The 19,735-nt window shown below is 34.2% G+C and overlaps 1 protein-coding gene across 17 annotated transcripts in view; it reads left to right on the top strand.

The window, feature by feature from the left end:
* Window positions 1-19,735, top strand: part of PPFIA2 (PTPRF interacting protein alpha 2) — a 321,853-nt gene that overhangs the window by 204,138 nt on the left and 97,980 nt on the right. For 15 of the 17 annotated variants that reach the window (XM_017804347.1, XM_017804348.1, XM_017804344.1 and 12 more), the window contains 2 exons: window positions 1,782-1,946; window positions 12,212-12,286. In XM_017804347.1, coding sequence (XP_017659836.1) covers window positions 1,782-1,946; window positions 12,212-12,286 — 240 coding nt within the window. The remainder of the gene's footprint in view (window positions 1-1,781; window positions 1,947-12,211; window positions 12,287-19,735) is intronic. The other 2 variants (XM_017804349.1, XM_017804361.1) reach the window with 1 other exon arrangement.

The raw sequence follows: 19,735 nt of genomic DNA, 5'->3' as shown, positions 1-19,735 counted from the left end.
GAAGTGGGAATAACTGTGGAGAAATCTAAGTCCACAGCACAGATTAGAGTCAAATTCTGGGTACCCCAGAGCTATAGAGTGATGCAGAGTCAGGCTACACAGAGAAGGAAATGTTGCAGCCTCACAGCCTCTTTGAAGAGATAGGGCAGAGAGTAGGTTGTAGAATTAGAAGTCAGATATTGACTTTTCTCCAGCTCTCTCCCAGATAAACTAGGGGGCCTAGAAAAATCATGAAGGTATAATAATTTAGAACAAAATTCAAACATTCAATTCTATTCATGATAGCAATTAACTATGTATGTGATCCTGTGAACAGAAAAGCTCTGCAAATATTTGGATGCTGTTCTGACCTCACTGAAGTTACAAACCTACCAGAGCCCCATACTGAATTCCTGACGTCTCTATCATTAACAGGTCTCTTCATATTTGCATGTTACATTGGACTGCCTCAAATAATTAAAAATCTACCTGTATCTGCTATCAGCCCTCCAGGGTTGACAGAGCTTGTGAATTTCTTGCTCGTTTGCTTTTTATAAATACAGGTCACCACTTGGATTCAGAAATGATAGAAATACCCTCCTTTCTTGAGCTGAGGGGAGTCATTACAATTCTTAATGTATTAATATTATTTGCATATGCATTCACTATTTTTATGATAATACAGTTATTGTAACATAGTAATCAGGTGCAAATCCAGACCTAAGAATCATGTTTGAAGCAAAGATGACACCAAATGTTATTCATTCCTATCTTAATATCTATATATTACAACTCCAATGAGATTCCACTCTAGTTTTGCCATCTGTTAATTAATGTAACAATAAAGACCATTGTGTGAATGAGAATAACTATGGATTAAAGATAAATATATATAATTACTATTAGTAGCTATATTAAGAACCACATCAAAGGAGAAATAATAAACAATTATCCATGCAACTTTCAAATTTCCAGTTCAATGACTTAGATATTTAACATGCATTATGATTCATGAATTTAGCTATCCTGATTTAACCTTGTAGCTAACCAATTCTCTTTCATGTTCAGGCAGTAAGAACAGCAATGGTAGCCCTATGAAAGTAAAGACAAATGGGGACTTTTCTGTACAACATCAAAGTACCATTTTATTTTCTTATTTAACCTCAGAGTAATAATGAAAAATAATTATAGTATGTTTTTACAATATGTTGTTTACAGGTTATTTTGTGGATATTTATGGGCATTTCTGATTTTCTTCATGTTTGTAGTACAACAGAGACAACGAACATTTTAGAGTACACGCTAATGACAAACACCATTAGCTGTGATTTTTTAAATGAATAGCCTAAAAATTCTAATAAAATGTACTATTCACTTTTACATATTAAGTTTCTTCAAATATAAATAGAAAATATTTTAAAGTTAGATTGAATTAATTATAAACTTATTTAATATTTTTACATGATTTTTAGATGGGCATTGGTTGTTATTTGGTTGTCAATGTTTATCAATTACTATCAAAAATAATATTGTAAATGTATAATTAATTTAGTTAAATAGCAACCCTAAGCTGAGTGATTTTTTATTCTTGCTTTTCATAGCAGAGTTGTAAGTGAAATCATGAGTAGATTTTCTGTTTTTATATTTATTCCATCTAATTTAGAAACATGAAATATTGTCAGTTGTTCCAGCAGTCTCTCCTACAATGAGGTTACCATTTGTTATCATGCACTTTGTAGTTAGACTTTCCATGGCATTTAAGCTCACAAAAATTAATAACCTTTTTATATCATATCCAATAGCTGTTACTGGAGCATTTGGAGTGCCTTGTCTCAAGACATGAAAGGTCACTGAGGATGACAGTGGTGAAACGACAAGCACAGTCTCCCTCAGGAGTTTCCAGTGAAGTTGAGGTCCTCAAAGCTCTGAAATCTCTCTTTGAGCACCACAAGGCTTTGGATGAAAAGGTACAGTATGGAATAAAAGCTTACTAAAAACACTCTTTCACTCACGTAACCATGCCTTATAATGCAGCAGAGCAACAGTAACTGTTTATTTACTACTTGGAATATGCCCTGTACTTACAGCATTTGCACATGTGCAGAGAAATCCGTAAGAATGTGTGACCAACAGCTGTAGTACACTTCAGGTCACTTTAGCTATCTTTTGTAGGCAGTAGCAATAACTTTTCAAAATAAGCAAATCTCATCCATACTGGACATGCTTCTCCTAAATTTCAGAGATCTTTTTAGCTTTTGCTACATGAGCACAGAGTTCCCTGTACAAGTAGCACAACCTAAAATACATTGTAGATCCTTTGTTATCACAGATAATGAAGGGCCTGCAGAATCAAGATAAAAACTGCTGATAACTGCATCAAGTCATACTAATTAAAATGTGTCCTGTGCTGGAAAAGGACGCTTTCATGTGAATGAAACTGTTCAATTAATAATTATCATCTTGAGTATTGCTTACATGAATTCAGAAACCTAGTTCATGTCTAGAAAAATTATACCAGAAGGTGATGCGTCTGAATTATTTAAGTGCCTCAAAACAGCACATGCAGGGAGCACGTGAGAACCATGGCTCATGAGCAAAAAATCTCATTCCTTGTGGGGTCTATTTTGGCTGATTTGCTCCCTGCTGCAGATGAGTTGCTTCTCTGAGATGGTTGGGTAAGCAGGGATGACATTGTGCAGCACAGCATCTGAAACCATTGACTGCACAAATGAGCTGTGCTGTGTAGAACCAGTTTAATGGTCTCACAGTAACAAATTTACCTTTTTTAAACTCAGAAATATACTCAGAACATTGACTATATTTACGGAACTATTATTAAAAGAGACATATTTATGAAAAGGGCAGCTGTAATTATATAGTAATATTTATATATCATTGGTAATAAAATGATATATAAATATCACTGTGGGTTATGAGTCATACTGGGTTAATTATCAGGTTTGAAGTTAAATAAGTTTAAGGAACTTAGACCGAATCAAAACTTATTATGTGTTTCGGTATATATTTTTGGTTATATGGTCTACTCAGTTAGATATCATGAAAGCCTCAAAAAATCTAGAAAAGAGAATATAAATAGTTCTAGCTGCTGTATAGAATCATAGAATCATGGAATCATAGAATCAACCAGGCTGGAAAAGACTTCCCAGGTCATCAAGTCCAATCCTTGATCCAACACCGCTGAGGTTACTAGACCATGGCACTAAGTGCCACATCCAGTCTCAGTGATAAGAAGTAATCATAAGAAGCTTTTGAATGACACTGAGACTTAAAAAATCCTGTATTATTAAGAAGATCTTCTGAGTATTGATGGGATTTATGGTCAGATCTTTGGTCTTATATCCAGCACTTTAAATATTGATAAAACTAGAGTAGGAAGCTCTCCAGCTTTTATACTTTCTAACACTGTGTTGGATAAATATAATAAGAACTAAACTTGAAAGAGGTTCTGATTATTCAGAAGCTGTGTACCTCTTACACATTTTATTTTGTGAATGTTTTAGTGTTTAGATACTATGCAGTTTGTTTTACATCCCATTTTGAAAATCATTGTACAGAACTAGATTGAAGCTAAATGTAATATTTTGACCTGTGTTATTGAAAATTCTATTTTTGTATTTTTTTAATGTAATGTTAAAAATCAGTGTTCAGCACATTAAAAAAATTTGGAGTGACACAGGTACACATGTATATAACAGGTTCCTGTCCCAATGGTAATGATAATTATCAGTGTAGAAAAATCAACCATCTGCAATCATAATAACAGGAGAATTGTTACATTATAAAACAACTTTTAAAATTAATTGGTCAAAATTACTCTTTCCTACCTGCCAGTCACCTATGTGTTGAATCTTTTTTATTTTGATACAATAAATCATATTTTTATTATAAACAATTCCAAGATCAAGGAAACAGTTTAATAAATTATTTTTAAAAAATTTGTTATAAACCTAAAACACATTATTTTCAAGTGCAAATCCTGTATAAAACTATGTTTTTATGTTATAGTGTCTCCAGAAAGATTAGATCAAAGATATTTTATGTATCTTCCAGATAACTGATAATATAATACTTTCACACTGTACCACACATTGTCAGCATTATTGTGATTTTTATTCAAAAATAATGAAAGTAAAAAAGACTGCATACACCCAAATGTGCTAAATTTTTTTTTTTTATGGCATGTGAGTCATATATTTTGCACAGTGACAGAAAAATTATGTAAGTTAGATTTGTTTCAGACCCTTCAGAAATAAGATATCAATCCACCTATAAAGCTTCGTTAAAGCTATTCAAGCATTAGTAGAATAATGTGGGTTGGTCCTCCTAGGAGACATCTGGCCCAAACTCCTGCTCAAAGCAGGGTCAACTATTCTGGGTTGCTTAGGGCCCTGTCCAATCAGTTTCTGGATATCTCTAGGCAGAAAACTTATTGTGCGGTTTCACCACCCTCATCATAATTTTTTTCCCATAATACCTATCTGGAATTTCTGTTGTTGAGTCTTGCACATGTTCTCTCTTGTCCTGTCACTCTGCATCTGCAAGACAAAGCTGGCTTTGTTTCCTCCACATCTTCTGGTTAGCTAGTTGTAGCCAGCAATAAGGTTTCCCATGAACCTTCCCTTCTTCACTTTGACCAAACCCAACCCTCTTAGCTTCTCTCATATGCCATGTGCTCTAACCTATGTCCAACTTCGTGGGCCTTCACTGAAGTCTGTCAGTGCCTTTCGTATACCAGGGACCCCAAAACCAGATGCAGCCTCAAAAGTCTAGAGGGGAATAATCGTTTCCCCAACCCTCTGATCAAACTGTGTGCTGGCATTATTCACCCTTAGGTCTTTTCTGCAAAACTTTCTCTTCCCCAAGCCTGTCCCATTCCCTGGGGTTATTCCTTTCACGGCAATGGTATGACACATGGACTTTGTGTCAAACCTCAGCATGTTGCAGTCCAGCCAAGTTTCTATGCACTGTGGAATCCACTTCACCAATTCATATCTCACCATTTTGTCTATGCATAAATGGAAGATCTTGCAGAAAGCTAGTAAAGACAAAGTAAAAAACATTCACTGTTCTCCCCTCATCCATGGAGCCAGTCCTCTTATCATGGAAGGCAATAAGGTTGGCCAGATATCGTTTGGCTTTGACAAAATCATACTGACTCTTCCCAATCACCACCTTGTCCTTTATGTGCCTGGAAATGCTTACAGGAAGATTTGCTCCATAACCTTCCCTATACTAGCCAGTTTGTACTTTCCTGGATCTTCCCAGATATAATTCCTGTATTTCATGATGGTGGACACAACATTTGTGGGTTTTCCATTCATCAGGAATCTCCCAGACTTCCGTTATTTTCAAAGATGAAAAAGGCCTTACTATAACGCACCAATCAAGTCTCTTGGCATCCTTGGATGCTGGCAATTCACTCCCTTTGACTCACGTATGTCTTGTCCTCTGTATTGTGGGTTATGCTTCACTCCCACAGATTCTGCTTCTATGTTCAGTGAGGTCTATGGATAGAACTTCACAATAAATACTGAGACAAGAAAACATGATATATCTTACACTGATGTCACAGGAAATAAACGCTGCCCCATCAAAAAATGCACACAAAGCTGAAGATAAACTCTCAAAAGTGCACTAAAAATGTATCATGACCCTTTGAAAATGAATAATGAAAACTTTAATTTTTTTCTTCACAAAAAATGTTGACACTGAAACTATTAATTTAGCTGTTACATTCTTGGAAAAGCACAACAAAATATTTTCATAAAAAAATTTGCCCTTTAGACTTACAAAAATATGAAGAAAATCTTAACATTCTTCCTGAACTCAAATTTTCTTTTATGTTTTCACTTCCTACACTAAAACTTCTTGAGGTGTTGTAACAAGCTCTGCCACTAAACTTGACTGATCATAAAAGATTTGGTAGGTGCACAGTACAAGAACTACAAAGACATCCTCATTACTGTAACAAAATACAATGAAAAATACTAAACAGAATCTAAGGTGAAAAATAAAATAATAATTTTAAGGGAGGCCTGCTTAAGTATAATAACGATCAGGAATGATGCCTTAACTTATTTCACAAAGTCCATTGGCTCCCTATGTATTACATGAAGTCTGGGCTTTGCCATTAGCTTTTGTCGAGAAGATAAATCACCATGGAGAGATCACAGCCATGATTGCGTTATTCTGAAAAAGTGTGACTCTCATTGACAGTTATTTCAGTGTCTGACAGCTCCTTCAGCATCCCTTCATGCCCTGTACAATGAAAGGTTGTTATGAGCTTCCCATGCAAGACAGATAGTCCTGTTTTGCTGAACCCAGTAGGTACCCCCCTGGTGAGTAGAAGGTGGTAAGAGTATGCTGCTAGTCTTATCCCACTATCCATATGAGACTCTAGCATTGCCAAACAACAGTCTTCCTGTAATGTGTTTTGTGGGAATTTTCACTTTAGGGCATGGGAATAATGAAGGAGTTAATTTAGTTTATAAGTATTTACCATTTTATTTGTCCCTCAAAGAAATCTCATTGTGTCTCCTTGGGTAAGCTGTGTCACAGCAAATTAAAATGATACTGCACTAACCACATTTTATTTAGAAACTTAATTTGACAAAAATTCAAAAATTTTTGTATATCTAATTATGTTAACATTTTTAGAAATAAGAAAACACAGGACATGGGCAGTTCTGCTACCAATTCTAGATTTTCATCATGTTCAAAGTTAAATTCAGTGACTGTTTTTCCTAAGTGTAAGGTTAGGTTATGTCTCACAAACAATGAACATTGTTAAAAAAACGTGAAGTTTTATATGGTAGAGGTTAGGAGTGATTCAGTCTAGGATCAATGTGAAATTCTGACTTAGCATTTCTTATAGCCTTTGCTATTGCGTAAGCCAATTGAAATTTGCAGCTGTATTCATAAAGTGGAAACCTCTCTTCATTTATTCACCCCTGACCTTCTCAATGCTACTGTTCCCAAACACTACTCTTACTGCTGCGAAGTAGCTGGTATCTTTCTTCGGTTATTTTTTTTTCATGCAATGAAGAGTTGTGTGGCTAATGTTAGACAGCACTATGAAATATTTTGGGATATCATATATGAATATACATGGAATAGTTTATAAAGCAGCAAATGAAGACAATATTTACTAGATGCCATTAGAGTTGAATAAAAAATAGAAACTCAGATTAACTTCCTGGTTAGAATAGAGATTGAGTATAGATAAAGTCAGGAAGTACACAGTCCTTATATGCAATTCAGGAAGAACAAAAGATAGAAACATTATTATCTTATTTATGCCATTCTATATCTATAATTGACTTTTAATATCTCTCTGAGCATGTTTATTTTCCTGTATATATTTTTCCTATTTTGCTTCAAACTTTGGGTTCGACATTTAAAATGTGCATTTGGAAAGAAGAAACTGTTTGAATGCACTTCTTCTCCAAATCCAGTTTTTTGGTCAATGTTGTAAGAAAAGTGTCCAGTCGATCTTCACAGAGGACAGCAGCTACCAGGTGTCTTAGTTAAAAATCAAAAAACAACTGGTTCTCTTAAGATTAATTAATGCCAGAAAAGTATATATATATGCTTGCAAATAAAAGCAGCCTGTTCGGGTCACCATTACTGCTACCTTTTTATTCATTAGCAGGTAACTAGGAGAGCTTTTATTCAATAGAAATGTCATGAAAAAAAAGGAAGTTATTTAATTCTAGTGTGGAAATGTTTCTTAAAAGCTCTTTATGAGATGCAGATCTGGAGAGAATGAAGAAACAAGTTTGACAGCAAGCAAAAACGTGGGAAGCAGTTGCTAGGAGACAGAGAAAGATGGGCGATATTTTGCACTGACAGCAATACTAACATGACATTGACTATGTTACATTTCAAGATAATGTGTTTGCATTTAAAATCCAGAGAAATACTGAGTCATCTTTGCATATGTTGGATACACCCTATAATAAGGAGAGAGCAACCCTCTAACATGGAAGAGCAACCTTTTTCTGCTATGTCTGTGGCACTGCAATCATAAATCACAGAATGGTTGGTTTGGAAAGAACACTAAAGACCATCTAGTTCCACCCCCCTGCCATGGGCAGGGACACCTTCCACTGGACCAGATTGCTCAGAGCCCCATCCAAACTGGCCTTGAACAATTCCAGGGATGGGGTATCCACAACTTCTCTGGGCAACCTGTTCCAGTGTCTAACCACCCTCACAGTAAAGAATTTCTTCCTATTACCCGATTTAAAGCTGCCCTCTTTCAGTTTGAGGCCGTTCAACTGTGTCCACTCAAGCCCTTGTAAAAAGTCCCTCTCCAGCTTTCTTGTAAGCCCCCCCTGTAGGTACTGAAAGGTGCTATAAGGTGTCCCCAGAGCCTTCTATTCTCTGGGTATTTGTCCTTTAAAGACGTATGCTCTGATAGATCAGGTGACATCTGATTAGTCTAATTTTATGAAACCTTTTTTAGTAAAGCCCTATCTTTTGCCCATGAAAATAGAAATTTAAACCATATGTTATTTATGAAGTGATATATACAATGTCATCTAGTTAATATGACATATACTTTCACTTTTGGAAAATAGAAAGCAATATAATATTCTAATAACTAATTTGCATTCATCATATAAAAAAAACCAACAAACTAAAGTTATCAGATAAAAATAGTTTGCACTTGTTCTAGCTCCTCTTTCTCTAATAAGATAGTGACCAGGAACACCATTCTTTCCCACATCTCTCAGAAATGGGGATGACTCTCTTTGGGTTTTTTTGCTGTAAATATAAATTTTAAGAAGGAATCCAATACAAAATCCTTTGCAATACATTTGTATATGGCTGAGAAACAGATTTGTAATGAGAAATACAGTTACAGCTTCTGGGCTGTAAACCAGAGCAGATTTCTCTTTCAGATCAGAATGATGTTATAACATAGAGAGTGTTGTTTATAGGCTTTAAAATGTCTGTATAAAACCCACTAGGATTCAGTTTTACAGTGCCACAGTGTATAAAGTTTAAGGATAATTTTTCTGATTCCAGCTGCTTGTGGATCTGTGACATCCTCAGTAATGTGTCCTAGTTGGCTTGCAAGTTTCTAACACCATTCAAAGAGAATGCCAGTTTTAGACAAATTATGATGTATTTTTTAAAACATTACATTACATTATCCTTTATAAAACACTTAAGCTTGAATACATTGACATTTCAGAAGACTTAGGAAAATTTCAAGTAAAATTACCAATTCATTATATTTCATTCTTGTTTTTAACAACTGCCATTTTGCGAATTTTCTCTCAATCATCTTGTCCCTTAGCAGCGTTTGCAGATAAAAGGATTGAAGCCAGAAAGATGACTGTAATTTTTCTGTGTGTTTTTTACATCTAAGCTGAGATTTTCATTGAGAAATTGTTTTCTACAAGCTCCAAATGTGGTTAGGGAGGTTGAAATTGGGCCTCCTGAAGACCCTTCACTGGTGGGGCATGGGTTTTAATAGTGGAGAGCTAGTGAAAGACATAAATGGTGGTGGAAAGAGAAACAGGGTGCAGAAAGAGAGTTTGGGGATCCGCAGAGGGATCAGGGAAACCTCTGGAAAGGTGGAGGGCATGGTAGGAGGAAAGATATGAGTACCGGGTGGTGGACTCACAATGCCTTGGACTTTTCATCTACATGGATATGGAAACAGATCATCAAGCAGATCTTAGAAGCTGGTAGAAGAATTGGAGAAATAATACAGTTTTTCAAGCAGAACATGATTCTAAAAAATGGGAAAAAAAGAAAGACAAATGAAGTAAGAAATACTTCTGCTATTTAAACATTTAAAATTTTTTAATTGTAGCCAGAATAATGGATGCATTATACCTTTGGTGGGAAGCACTTTTATGAAAAGTAGAATTAGATGGAAGTTACTAATACATTAACATTAATAAATGTAATACTTCACATTAATTTTACCTATTCCAAGTGTATTAGTATTGAATAACAAAAAAATAAATTATATAAAATAACTGTGATCATAGGTTACTATCATAAATCTTCAGCCTAATGAGGATGTTTTCCAGGAATTATGTAGCTCATTTTGGACAGCAAGCTTTACGATTAAATGTGTTTGCATACACCTTTGATGAAAAAAGTACAAAAATTTAATAAATAGCAAAAGCATTTGGGGTTCCGTGGCATTTTTTCACTGTATTCCGTTGTACTGACATATGAAAACAATCGAAACAGTCATGAAAATTTGTAGCAATTTGCACTCTTACCACTGCCTCTCCAAGACTGCTCAGTCACTGGCACTTCAGGATGTCTTAAATTTCATTTACTTCAAGCAAGGAACAGGCAGTCAGTTACTTCAGCTCAGCTATTGATTAGATAGACACGATACAGGAAATGTCCATTTAAGCTACAACATGCATCTTTGAAAACATTAACAGTTGATATTTTCAGTCCAATAGTGTTGAAGGAACAGAGGGAAATTAATAAATCAGAAATGGGACTAAAAACTGAAGATTCCTCCTAATCTTGATAATTTAATATTTCTTACACCTTGCTACTCTTCAGTTTGCTTTTCTCTTGCTCCTTTGAGAAAATCACTTATGATTCTGTTCTGTTAAGGCTAGCAATATTGTTTAGTGTATAGTAAAACTATACACTAATTTATGTTAATACATGAAATAAATGCTCAAATTTGGGGCTTTTTTAATAAAGCTGAAGAATGTAAAGAGGAGCAAAAGGCTCAAAGTACTTCATAAGCAACTATATTTGCATCTCTTAGAAACGCTGAAGAGTTTTAAGTGTTCATTTCCTGCATATGTCTTTCATCTTTAGATTTAGTTAGTTTTAAAATTTAGTGAACACGCTATGTTATAGTTTTGCTAAGTACTTTTCATCTAATAAAGTCTAAATCAATCTTGGAATATAGTGAGTCTGTTTAGAAAATCTCACTTCTCTCAGTAGTAATGGAAAATAAAATATGTAAGGAAAGTTAATATTTATTAGACTAAACGTTATCACTGGAAAAAAATATGAAAGCATTAGGACATTTACAACCTTTCCAGGGATCTCCTGTATTTTTCAAGGGTGTAAAAACAACTCTTACGTACATGAAAATCTATAATGTTCTATTGTACATGAAAGATTGATTTTTGTTTTACTTTGTTTTCCAGCTACACCTTTTGGTCTAATAGAGTATGCTACCTTACCCTACAAACATTGCTAATAACATTAAATATCCTTGGATCAGCAGCTGGAACAGCATTGCTGCAGTGTAGGTGGAACATGTATAGAAATATATCCTGAGCATTGACTGACTAGCCAGGTTGTAAAGTCATTTAATGTGAGGTGCCTAGTGAAGGTATGTAGTTTAGGAGAGGAGTTGCCTTTGGTCCCTTGGCAGTCAGAGTCACCTACACACAGCACTGGAGTTCACTTCAGGTCTGATTTGCCTTTGATCATACTGGGAGACTGCAACTACGTTGCCAGCTTAGGTTGTCTCTCGCTACATGAGCTGACCCTGAGCCAGAGCACTCAAACAGCAGTAAATATGTCTTCAGAGGTATTAGGTTATCATTAATTATTAATAATAAATGTTGAGTAATAATTACAATTGTAGTAGTAATAACAATTTAGTAGATCATAAACATCCTTAGAACAGAATAGGTTATTTATGAAATTGCTGCAAACACAAGCAGACTTTTCTGATTATGAGGGTGTACACTGTTTATGACTTTTTGCAAAACTGAAACAAATGCATGATGATATTAAAAAATCTATAGTATGTGTGCCTGAAGGCAATGCTGCAAGTTATTTTTGCAACAAATTTTTTGCATTCAGTTACTCTTAACAGAGTAGTTATCTTCTGTGGAGTGGACTTAAACCACCTGCAAATGTTTTTTCCTTATCCTTTGCAAAAGATGATTGTGAAAGTTTTATTTTTATGCCTAATATAGTCTTAAAATATTTGCATTTGCTATGTATTTCATAAAATTATAGGCAGACTGTGGAACAGTAATATGACATTTAAAGTTTGACACCTATTTTAATGGGTTAACTCTTCCTATAGTTAGGTTTAAATGTTTACTACACAGTATGTCTCATGAAAGGGTACAACACACATGCCTGCAAATGGACTGGCAGGACATACAGTAGTGAGTATGGCAGATTATATAATCTTTAAAGACTAATAGAAATTACGTTACTGCACATATTTTGATTTTTCTTCTAGGTAAGGGAACGACTGAGGGTTTCTTTAGAAAGAGTCTCTGCACTGGAAGAAGAACTAGCTGCTGCTAACCAGGAGGTAACATAAAACACTTTCTCCCCTTTTGAGGTTAAATTTCTCTAATTATCTGTCCCATGTGTTCCCTGTCACTTTTCTCAAAACTGTCAGAAAAAAAACCAAACACCTAAGATCAATTTCATTCTGAGTAAGCTTCTCAGAGAGGCTTGTTTAAGGTGGCTGCAAGATTAATACAACCTTCTGTTTACTGATTTACTCCTTTCTTCTATTCCATTTTGAGCAAGCCAAAATCCAAACCTAATGTCAGATTCTCAAATTTCTTGTCAGACATGAAAAATGAGTGAAGCAACAAATATGTCAGATACTACAAACAATTCAATAACCTGAATTTTCATGTTGTTAAGTAAAATGCACACATATACATACTCATTATATAAATGTTAACATTGATGGAGGAAGGATTATTGATAACCTTGAAATGTAGGTTTATCTCTTCCCTTTTAATTGCAGTTTATCATGGTGAACTATGGTGCCATATAACTATTGTGAACTAGGACAAGAGATTTTTTTCCTGTTTGCAGACTGTTCTGTTTTGTTTGAAAGGGTGAACAGCAACACATAGTTGTATTGAACAAACAACTGTACACACATATAGAAAGGAATTTCGCACCCCAGAAAGATGATTCTGAGGCCAGAAAGTATAAATAACGGAGACTGTTGGTGACTTTACTATTCCCATCGTGTTCTGAATCCACCTGATATGTTCTAACACTGTTGAAAATAGGTCAGACAAGCAAACTGGATTAAAACTATTCTGGGTTATGGCCATTTACCAGTGTCATTTTACTCAGGCTTAAGATAGAAACTGAAAGCAGCCACAGACAAACTTAAAGTACTACCAAAAAATTCTTGAAAAGTGGATTACCTATAATTCAGAATAGTGTGTGATAATGTAGAATAGAGACCCCTAAAGTATTTTTTCTCAGTTTAAGCTAGAAAAGGTACTTCCTTAAAGTAATTTCTTAAAAATAAGATCTTCAATTAAGATATTAGCACTTCTTTTTTATAAATCTGATAAACTATGAACCTACTAACATGATATTTTGATTCATCCCTTTGGTCTGTGAAGTAAGTGCACTTTATCTGTTCAAAAATAAGATCCCTCTTTAAACCTCCCATTCCATAACGTCCAGAAAACTTGGGTTCAAATTATATAGTTACACTGTGTTGTGTAATCTGGTTTTTACACTAATGCTTATTAAATAGAAAGCAGTCCTTTTGGTCAGTCAAGCCAACTGAGATGCATTGCACTCCTCTAATCCCTCCTGTTCATTATTCAGTTAAATCCAAATTCACTTCACTGGGCATCGGACCAGGTTTTAGAGCATTGCCTTGCTATTTGTAGTTTTAAAAATGTAGTGAAACTTTTTGACAGTCAGGAATAAAAGCGTACACAAATAAATTAAACTGAAATAGGACTTCCCTAGATTTTCTTGCCCCAAATCCTGAGAAATTTACAAAGTTTGTGTCTACATGATAGTAAAAACATTTAGGAGGACACTGAATCAGTCAAGCATAACATGAGCATTAACACAATCTGAATATTATTATTCCAATTTCCTTTGAGGAACTGTTAAAGCTGAAAAATGGAAATTCATTTTAATAATAATGAAAAAAGAGTGAAATGGGAAGAGATGTGGAAGAGAATGAGTTTTCAAACAGTTAATGCATTTGAACAAGAGTTCAGATAATTTTCACGCACTTATTTGAATAAGACTAAATTAATTAGAGCGCTGCAGTGTATAAGTCTGGTTTTATGCTAGTTTCCACTGTGAATAAGCAGGCAATAAAGCGCTTTAAAAATGTATTGTACTATATATGAAAATAAATGGTCAAAGTTTCTGAGAGTATCGAATATGTTTTTCAGTAGTTTCTTCATTCCTGTCTCAGTGTCTGTTCTCCCAGTAAAATTAATATTTTCTTTCATATCAATTTTCTCATACCTGTTCTAAGAGTGTACTATATTCAGATCTATATCTAAACATAAAATGATCACAGTAAATTAATTCTCTAATTAAACAAATTATGTTTAGATATATGACAAGTATCAGATAAAAAATGGTAGAAATGTATATGTTAAGATTGCACCTTTCTCTGAAAACTTGTGGCTGTGGCTCTGACACAGAGCAACAGTGAGAGATTGCAGACATTTGTGAGTACTAATTGGAGATACATAAAAAAAACAAAAATTGAGAAAGAACAACTATAGCTTTCCACCATTAGATGGTAAATAAGCTCTCATTTTACAGTCTTCATAGCATATTACATATATAATAAAAAAGAGAGTGAAAACATCTGTAACTGGTAAAGCTGATTTCAGCTCTAGTTGATAACACAATCTTACAAAGCACTTAATATTTGACAGGCAATAGTAACACATTTGACTTGAAACTCCAGGGGCAAGTGAGATGGACAGTTGGACCTGTTGGGCAAACTTAGCTTATGTAGCTAATATTTATATGCAATTACACAAGGGTGATAGAGAAGGGCTTTGGTCTTATGGGCTTATACTTTATTAAAGTTTATAATTTATTAGAGAGTGGATCGAAAATTCTTTAAATATATGTTTTACTAGAGGAAAATTTATTTCACTATTTATTTTATTTTGCTGCAGCAGCTTAGTGGCAGTGGAAGGGACCGTTATACACAGCAGCAAAATGTTAGTGAGTTTTCATCCAGACAAGGGCAAGATAACTGCCTACAGTAATTAAATTCCATGGTCATGCTTGTAATATTTGCTTTTCATCCGCAGTTATCACATGATATACCCAAAATTACTGTTTTTTTTTTCATTTCTGCTTACAGTGGAAGCCATTCACAACTGGTAGATGCCCTATTTATTATGTCTATTGTAGCTAAGATGAATAGAAGATAGCATTAACAATTTTCTGAGAAATTTACCATCTGTTTTTAGTTAAAATTACTGTAAAACATAGCTACATTTTCTTACCCCTCAGGTGCTTTTAAAATGATGTTGTTTTTCGTCTTCTTCCACATAACCCATGGTTTGTCCAAATAGTTTTGTCACTGAGGGTTATAATTTGCAGCTAGCAATTAGACAAGCTGCAAGTGGTATATCCAGTAACAAAGCTTAGTGGACCATACTGTCTGTCTGTGCACATTCTTCTGGGCAAATGTGATCTTTTTCAGTGAGTATCTGAACATTTTCGAAGTCGAACAACGTTCTGCTAACTGGCTTCTTTTTTACACATTAATTTGAGAAGAATGAGTCTCATTTGTGAGAGAAGTGGGATGTTAATTTTCCCTCCCAGTTTTGTCATTTATGATCTTAATGGAAATTAACTTTAATAATGAAAATACTGACAAGATAACCACTTTTGTTCCACAGCTTTTGAAATACTCTTATTCCATTATGAGTGTGAGTCTTTGTTAAAAGTATGCTAAATTATGGCAAGTGCCAACAACACACTAAGATTAGTCATTAGTGCCATATATCCCCAGGAATTCAAGTGGTGTTGGCTTGTACAGTTCAAGGATATAGAGATTATAGACCATGACCCACGGTGATGCTTTTAAATCCATTTCTGTTGCAATGTGCAGCATTAAATGACAACTATTGCAGTTTCTATTTACAGATTTCACTGTTTCCCAGAACTTCTGACAAATAGTTTCAAAAAAATGACCTTTCTAGCTTTTTCTCAAGGCTTTTTTTGTAAAATCAAGTTTTATACATAGTTAATACAATACTGAAGAAAAGTTTGGGGTTTTTTGATGACTGTGCTTAATTTGCACTTGAATTTTTTCCTGCCCATTTTAAACAGTTACTCAGACCTTTCAACAACTTTCTCTTATAAAAAGTGATGTTGCAAAACACTATTTTGTTTCTGGTTAATATGCTGGCTTTTCCATTTTTCCTAATTAGTAGAAAATGTGGCATGAAAAATATAGCTTTAATTACATCTATTATCTCAAATGTAGATTTCAGGAACCCAGAAAATGCTGGGATTGTGTAGAATATAAAATCAGAGAAACCACTGATTTGAGTGTATATATCACTGTACTGCCATGCACTTCTCGACATTTGTTCGAATTGCCAGCGCCATTTCCAAATGTCAAATAACATTGTAGTGCTTCTGTCAACTGACACATAGATTATATTTTTAAACTCAGGGTTCCTTTTAAAACCTCATTGTTACAATTTCCACTTGCTCCTACAGAATTTTACTCAACTTTGAGGCTAAATTCAATTCCTGGAGCTCTCAGAATGATTGCAGGAGTTTTGGATCTCTGCTTCATATAACTGCATACATTGTCTGGTTTGGGCAGAGGGTTTCTTCCTGACAGTGAGTTAGTTTATTCATTAGGGTTCCCTAATACTAGTTTTTATAGCATCTATTAAAGCATTCATGAATGCTTTATCACTGAAAAGAAAGGATGGTTTGCAATTTGTGACTCTTTATGTTCTATACCAGAAACATCAGAAAATGTAGCCATTTATTCACCAAAGAACTTACAAATACCGTGTTAGTTGCCTAACTTCTGTTATGCAGGGAAAGTCAAGAAAACAATAAAAAATGCAGTAAAACTTGTTACAGCTGACAGTTTTGACTCTGACCATGAGGGATGCTGCAGACATGATTGCAGCATCATTACTGCTAGTGAAATATTCTGTAATATTTAATATATATGTATTTTGAAGTGAAACCATAGCTAAATGTGGCATGTCTTTTTACCCATGGCTGCATGTGAAAACATATTTTTATGCTCATCTTTTCTAGTTCCTGTTAGCTTAAGGCACCTTTTTTTATAGGAGTTTCTTGGTGGCCTTGGGCTTTGTGTGTAAATACAATGGAAAGTGATTTTTTAGTAGAAGTGTTGTTAAAGGAATAATTTGCGGGGAAAATTAGCATGTGCATTTCTGGAACATATAGTATACTCAGAATTTCATAAATCCCAAATCCAGAAATTATGGATCTCAAAACTCTGGATAAAAGTGGGTGAAAGTAAGGGACCTTTTTTTTCTGAAGAAGGCCAGGGAGATGGCTTATATCTGTTTCTGGTTACCTGAGGAATGTATTTTTTTGCAAAAATTCTGAAACACCATTCCTCTGTAATATCAACTTTTACCATATTTCCTCAGAATGGTGTAACTCAAAGTTATTCCTTTCTGAACTCTCTCCTATATATTAATTTTTAAATTATTTTTAAGATATTGATTTGCACAGATCTCTAAAGAGATCTTCTTTGTGCGCTGAAGTTTATTTTTAAATGCCTATGAAAGTATAGCAAAATATGTATTTTCTATGAAGTTACAAATAATTAAAAATATCTTGATTTGAAATATAATTTTTATGTGCTATATGTAATTGCTTTTTGTTCTGCCTCTAACCTTCGCCATCTTGTTAAATGTTAAGTCTGCAGAAAGTTATTGTTGCCCTTAAGTTTTAAATGTGGCAATGATGCAGAATGATGAATTTTTTTGTGGATGTGTTTTATACTACACATTCCCCAGCATTAATTTATTTCTCTATGCATTTGAATTAGCAAGTGTAGTATGGCACCTGAAGAAGTTGAAGATTACTACAGAAGCACTACATCCTTCATTGCCTAATTTTTTACAAAGTAAAAAAGAACTAAGCACAAGAATTAGTTAAGGTGCTATAACTATTTCATTCTATGTCTTCAATTCGTTCTAATCTAAGATCTCAGAGGGAAAAAACCCACTAAAATTTTTTGTGGACATTGAGGGCAACAGGGCTGATTTTGCATTGTCGCTTTTTTTTACTAAATTCACATTTCACTAAAATTTGGGCAGAATAGTTCTAAAGGTAGATGCATTTTCCAGATAGCAACTGAAGAACAATAATTTCTGTTGACATATTTGAGATAAACATCACTATTGCACTTGCAAAAGTGGTTTCTCAGTACCATTTTCATAAACTTTACCACAGAAAAGAATTTTCCAGTTTTGACTGGATATATATATATGTATATATTTTCTATCATGACAGCAGATAATGATTTTGCAGATATTAGTATTTTTATGCAAAAATCTTAGTGACTTAGGCCTATTTATGTGTTGACCATGGTGTAGTGTTGGCAACACAGTCATATATATTAAATGAGTTCACCAGCTTTGGTCTTTACTGAAATGATTTTGCAGAGCAGAATTGTGTTGCTGCCCAGATGTCTTAGGGTGTTTTCAAATGGCATCCTGAAATGCTGTGTTCTCTTTCCCCTCCATTTAGCATGTGGCCACCTGTAACAAATCCTAAATACTGATGTCATGTTCCCATTTTGCACTGACTTTTCATCTAAGTTGAATGCCTCCTATGTGTTCTTTAGAAGAATCCAGTTTGTAAGAAAGGGTGCATGGTCTATGCTTATGTGTTCATGGAGTGCTTAAGGAAAAATGTATCTCAAGACAGAAGATTTTTATTCCTTCACAAAACCAATGTGATTAATAGTTTTAATAAAATGTTTGCTTTTGCATAGTTGATAATTTGTATATATTTTTCTGTATATGTTGATATTCTTTTAATATCACGTCATAAAGAAATGGTAACTTTTTGGTTTTTTTTTTTAATATTCTAGAATCCCAGATATGACTGGATTAGGGTACTTCAGAGTTTTACTACTGTTGAGGAAGGAGTCAGATTGTTGCACCAAAAAGATAAATACTGGCTACTAAGTATCTTCACTGCAACTTTGATATTTTTCTCAGAACATTTGTGTCATGGCTAATTACTTCTCCTTCATTTTATTTACTTCTAAAAATTCTTAATGGGATTTGTTATTTAAAGATTCGTGACTAGATTAAATCCCAGTGTCACAGATTTGTCATTGAAGAAGTTTTTTTCTACTCCAGTTATTCATTAGACAGCCTGAGATCGTTTGCACCTCTCAATTTTTTGCTATGACACATCCCTGTGTATCAATAAGCATGAATACATTGCTCTTAAACTGCTAGAAGCTCTTATTTGCGCTTAAAGTAAAGAAAAAATTAATTTTAGTAAAATAATGCTTAAAGGAACCTGGCAAAACATAAAAAAGCAGTGATTTGTTACTTCCTCATTCTATACTCTTCCCCCAAAATCTGTTGTGCAGCTATGAAGCAATTGTTTAAATATACATTAAAAGAGCGGGCATTACAATGTTAGAAAGGTATTTTGCAAATCTCTTCAAAACTACTTCATTTTTATGTCTGACAAACATTTGGTTTAATGAAATCTTGATTCCTCATGGTTAGAAACATGGGTGATTTAACGCCTTGTTTTACCACTGAATAAATTATGACTGGAGACTAAAAATTCCCAGTTTCCTTTAAATCTTACAGCACAAAGTCTCTATAAAATTAGCATCTTCATCAAAATGAGCATAAACCTAATCCAGCATATTCTTTCATATCTGTGTGTGTCTGTGTGTGTCTGTGTGTTTTAAAAACATTTCTTTTATAGGTTGCTCTTTATGAAAACAAATTAGGTGCTA

The sequence above is a fragment of the Lepidothrix coronata genome, unplaced genomic scaffold (genome assembly GCF_001604755.1).
Source record: "Lepidothrix coronata isolate B3197 unplaced genomic scaffold, Lepidothrix_coronata-1.0 Scaffold9, whole genome shotgun sequence".
In the NCBI taxonomy this organism is placed as follows: Eukaryota; Metazoa; Chordata; class Aves; order Passeriformes; family Pipridae; genus Lepidothrix; species Lepidothrix coronata.
This window is presented reverse-complemented; position numbering and strand designations above follow the sequence as displayed.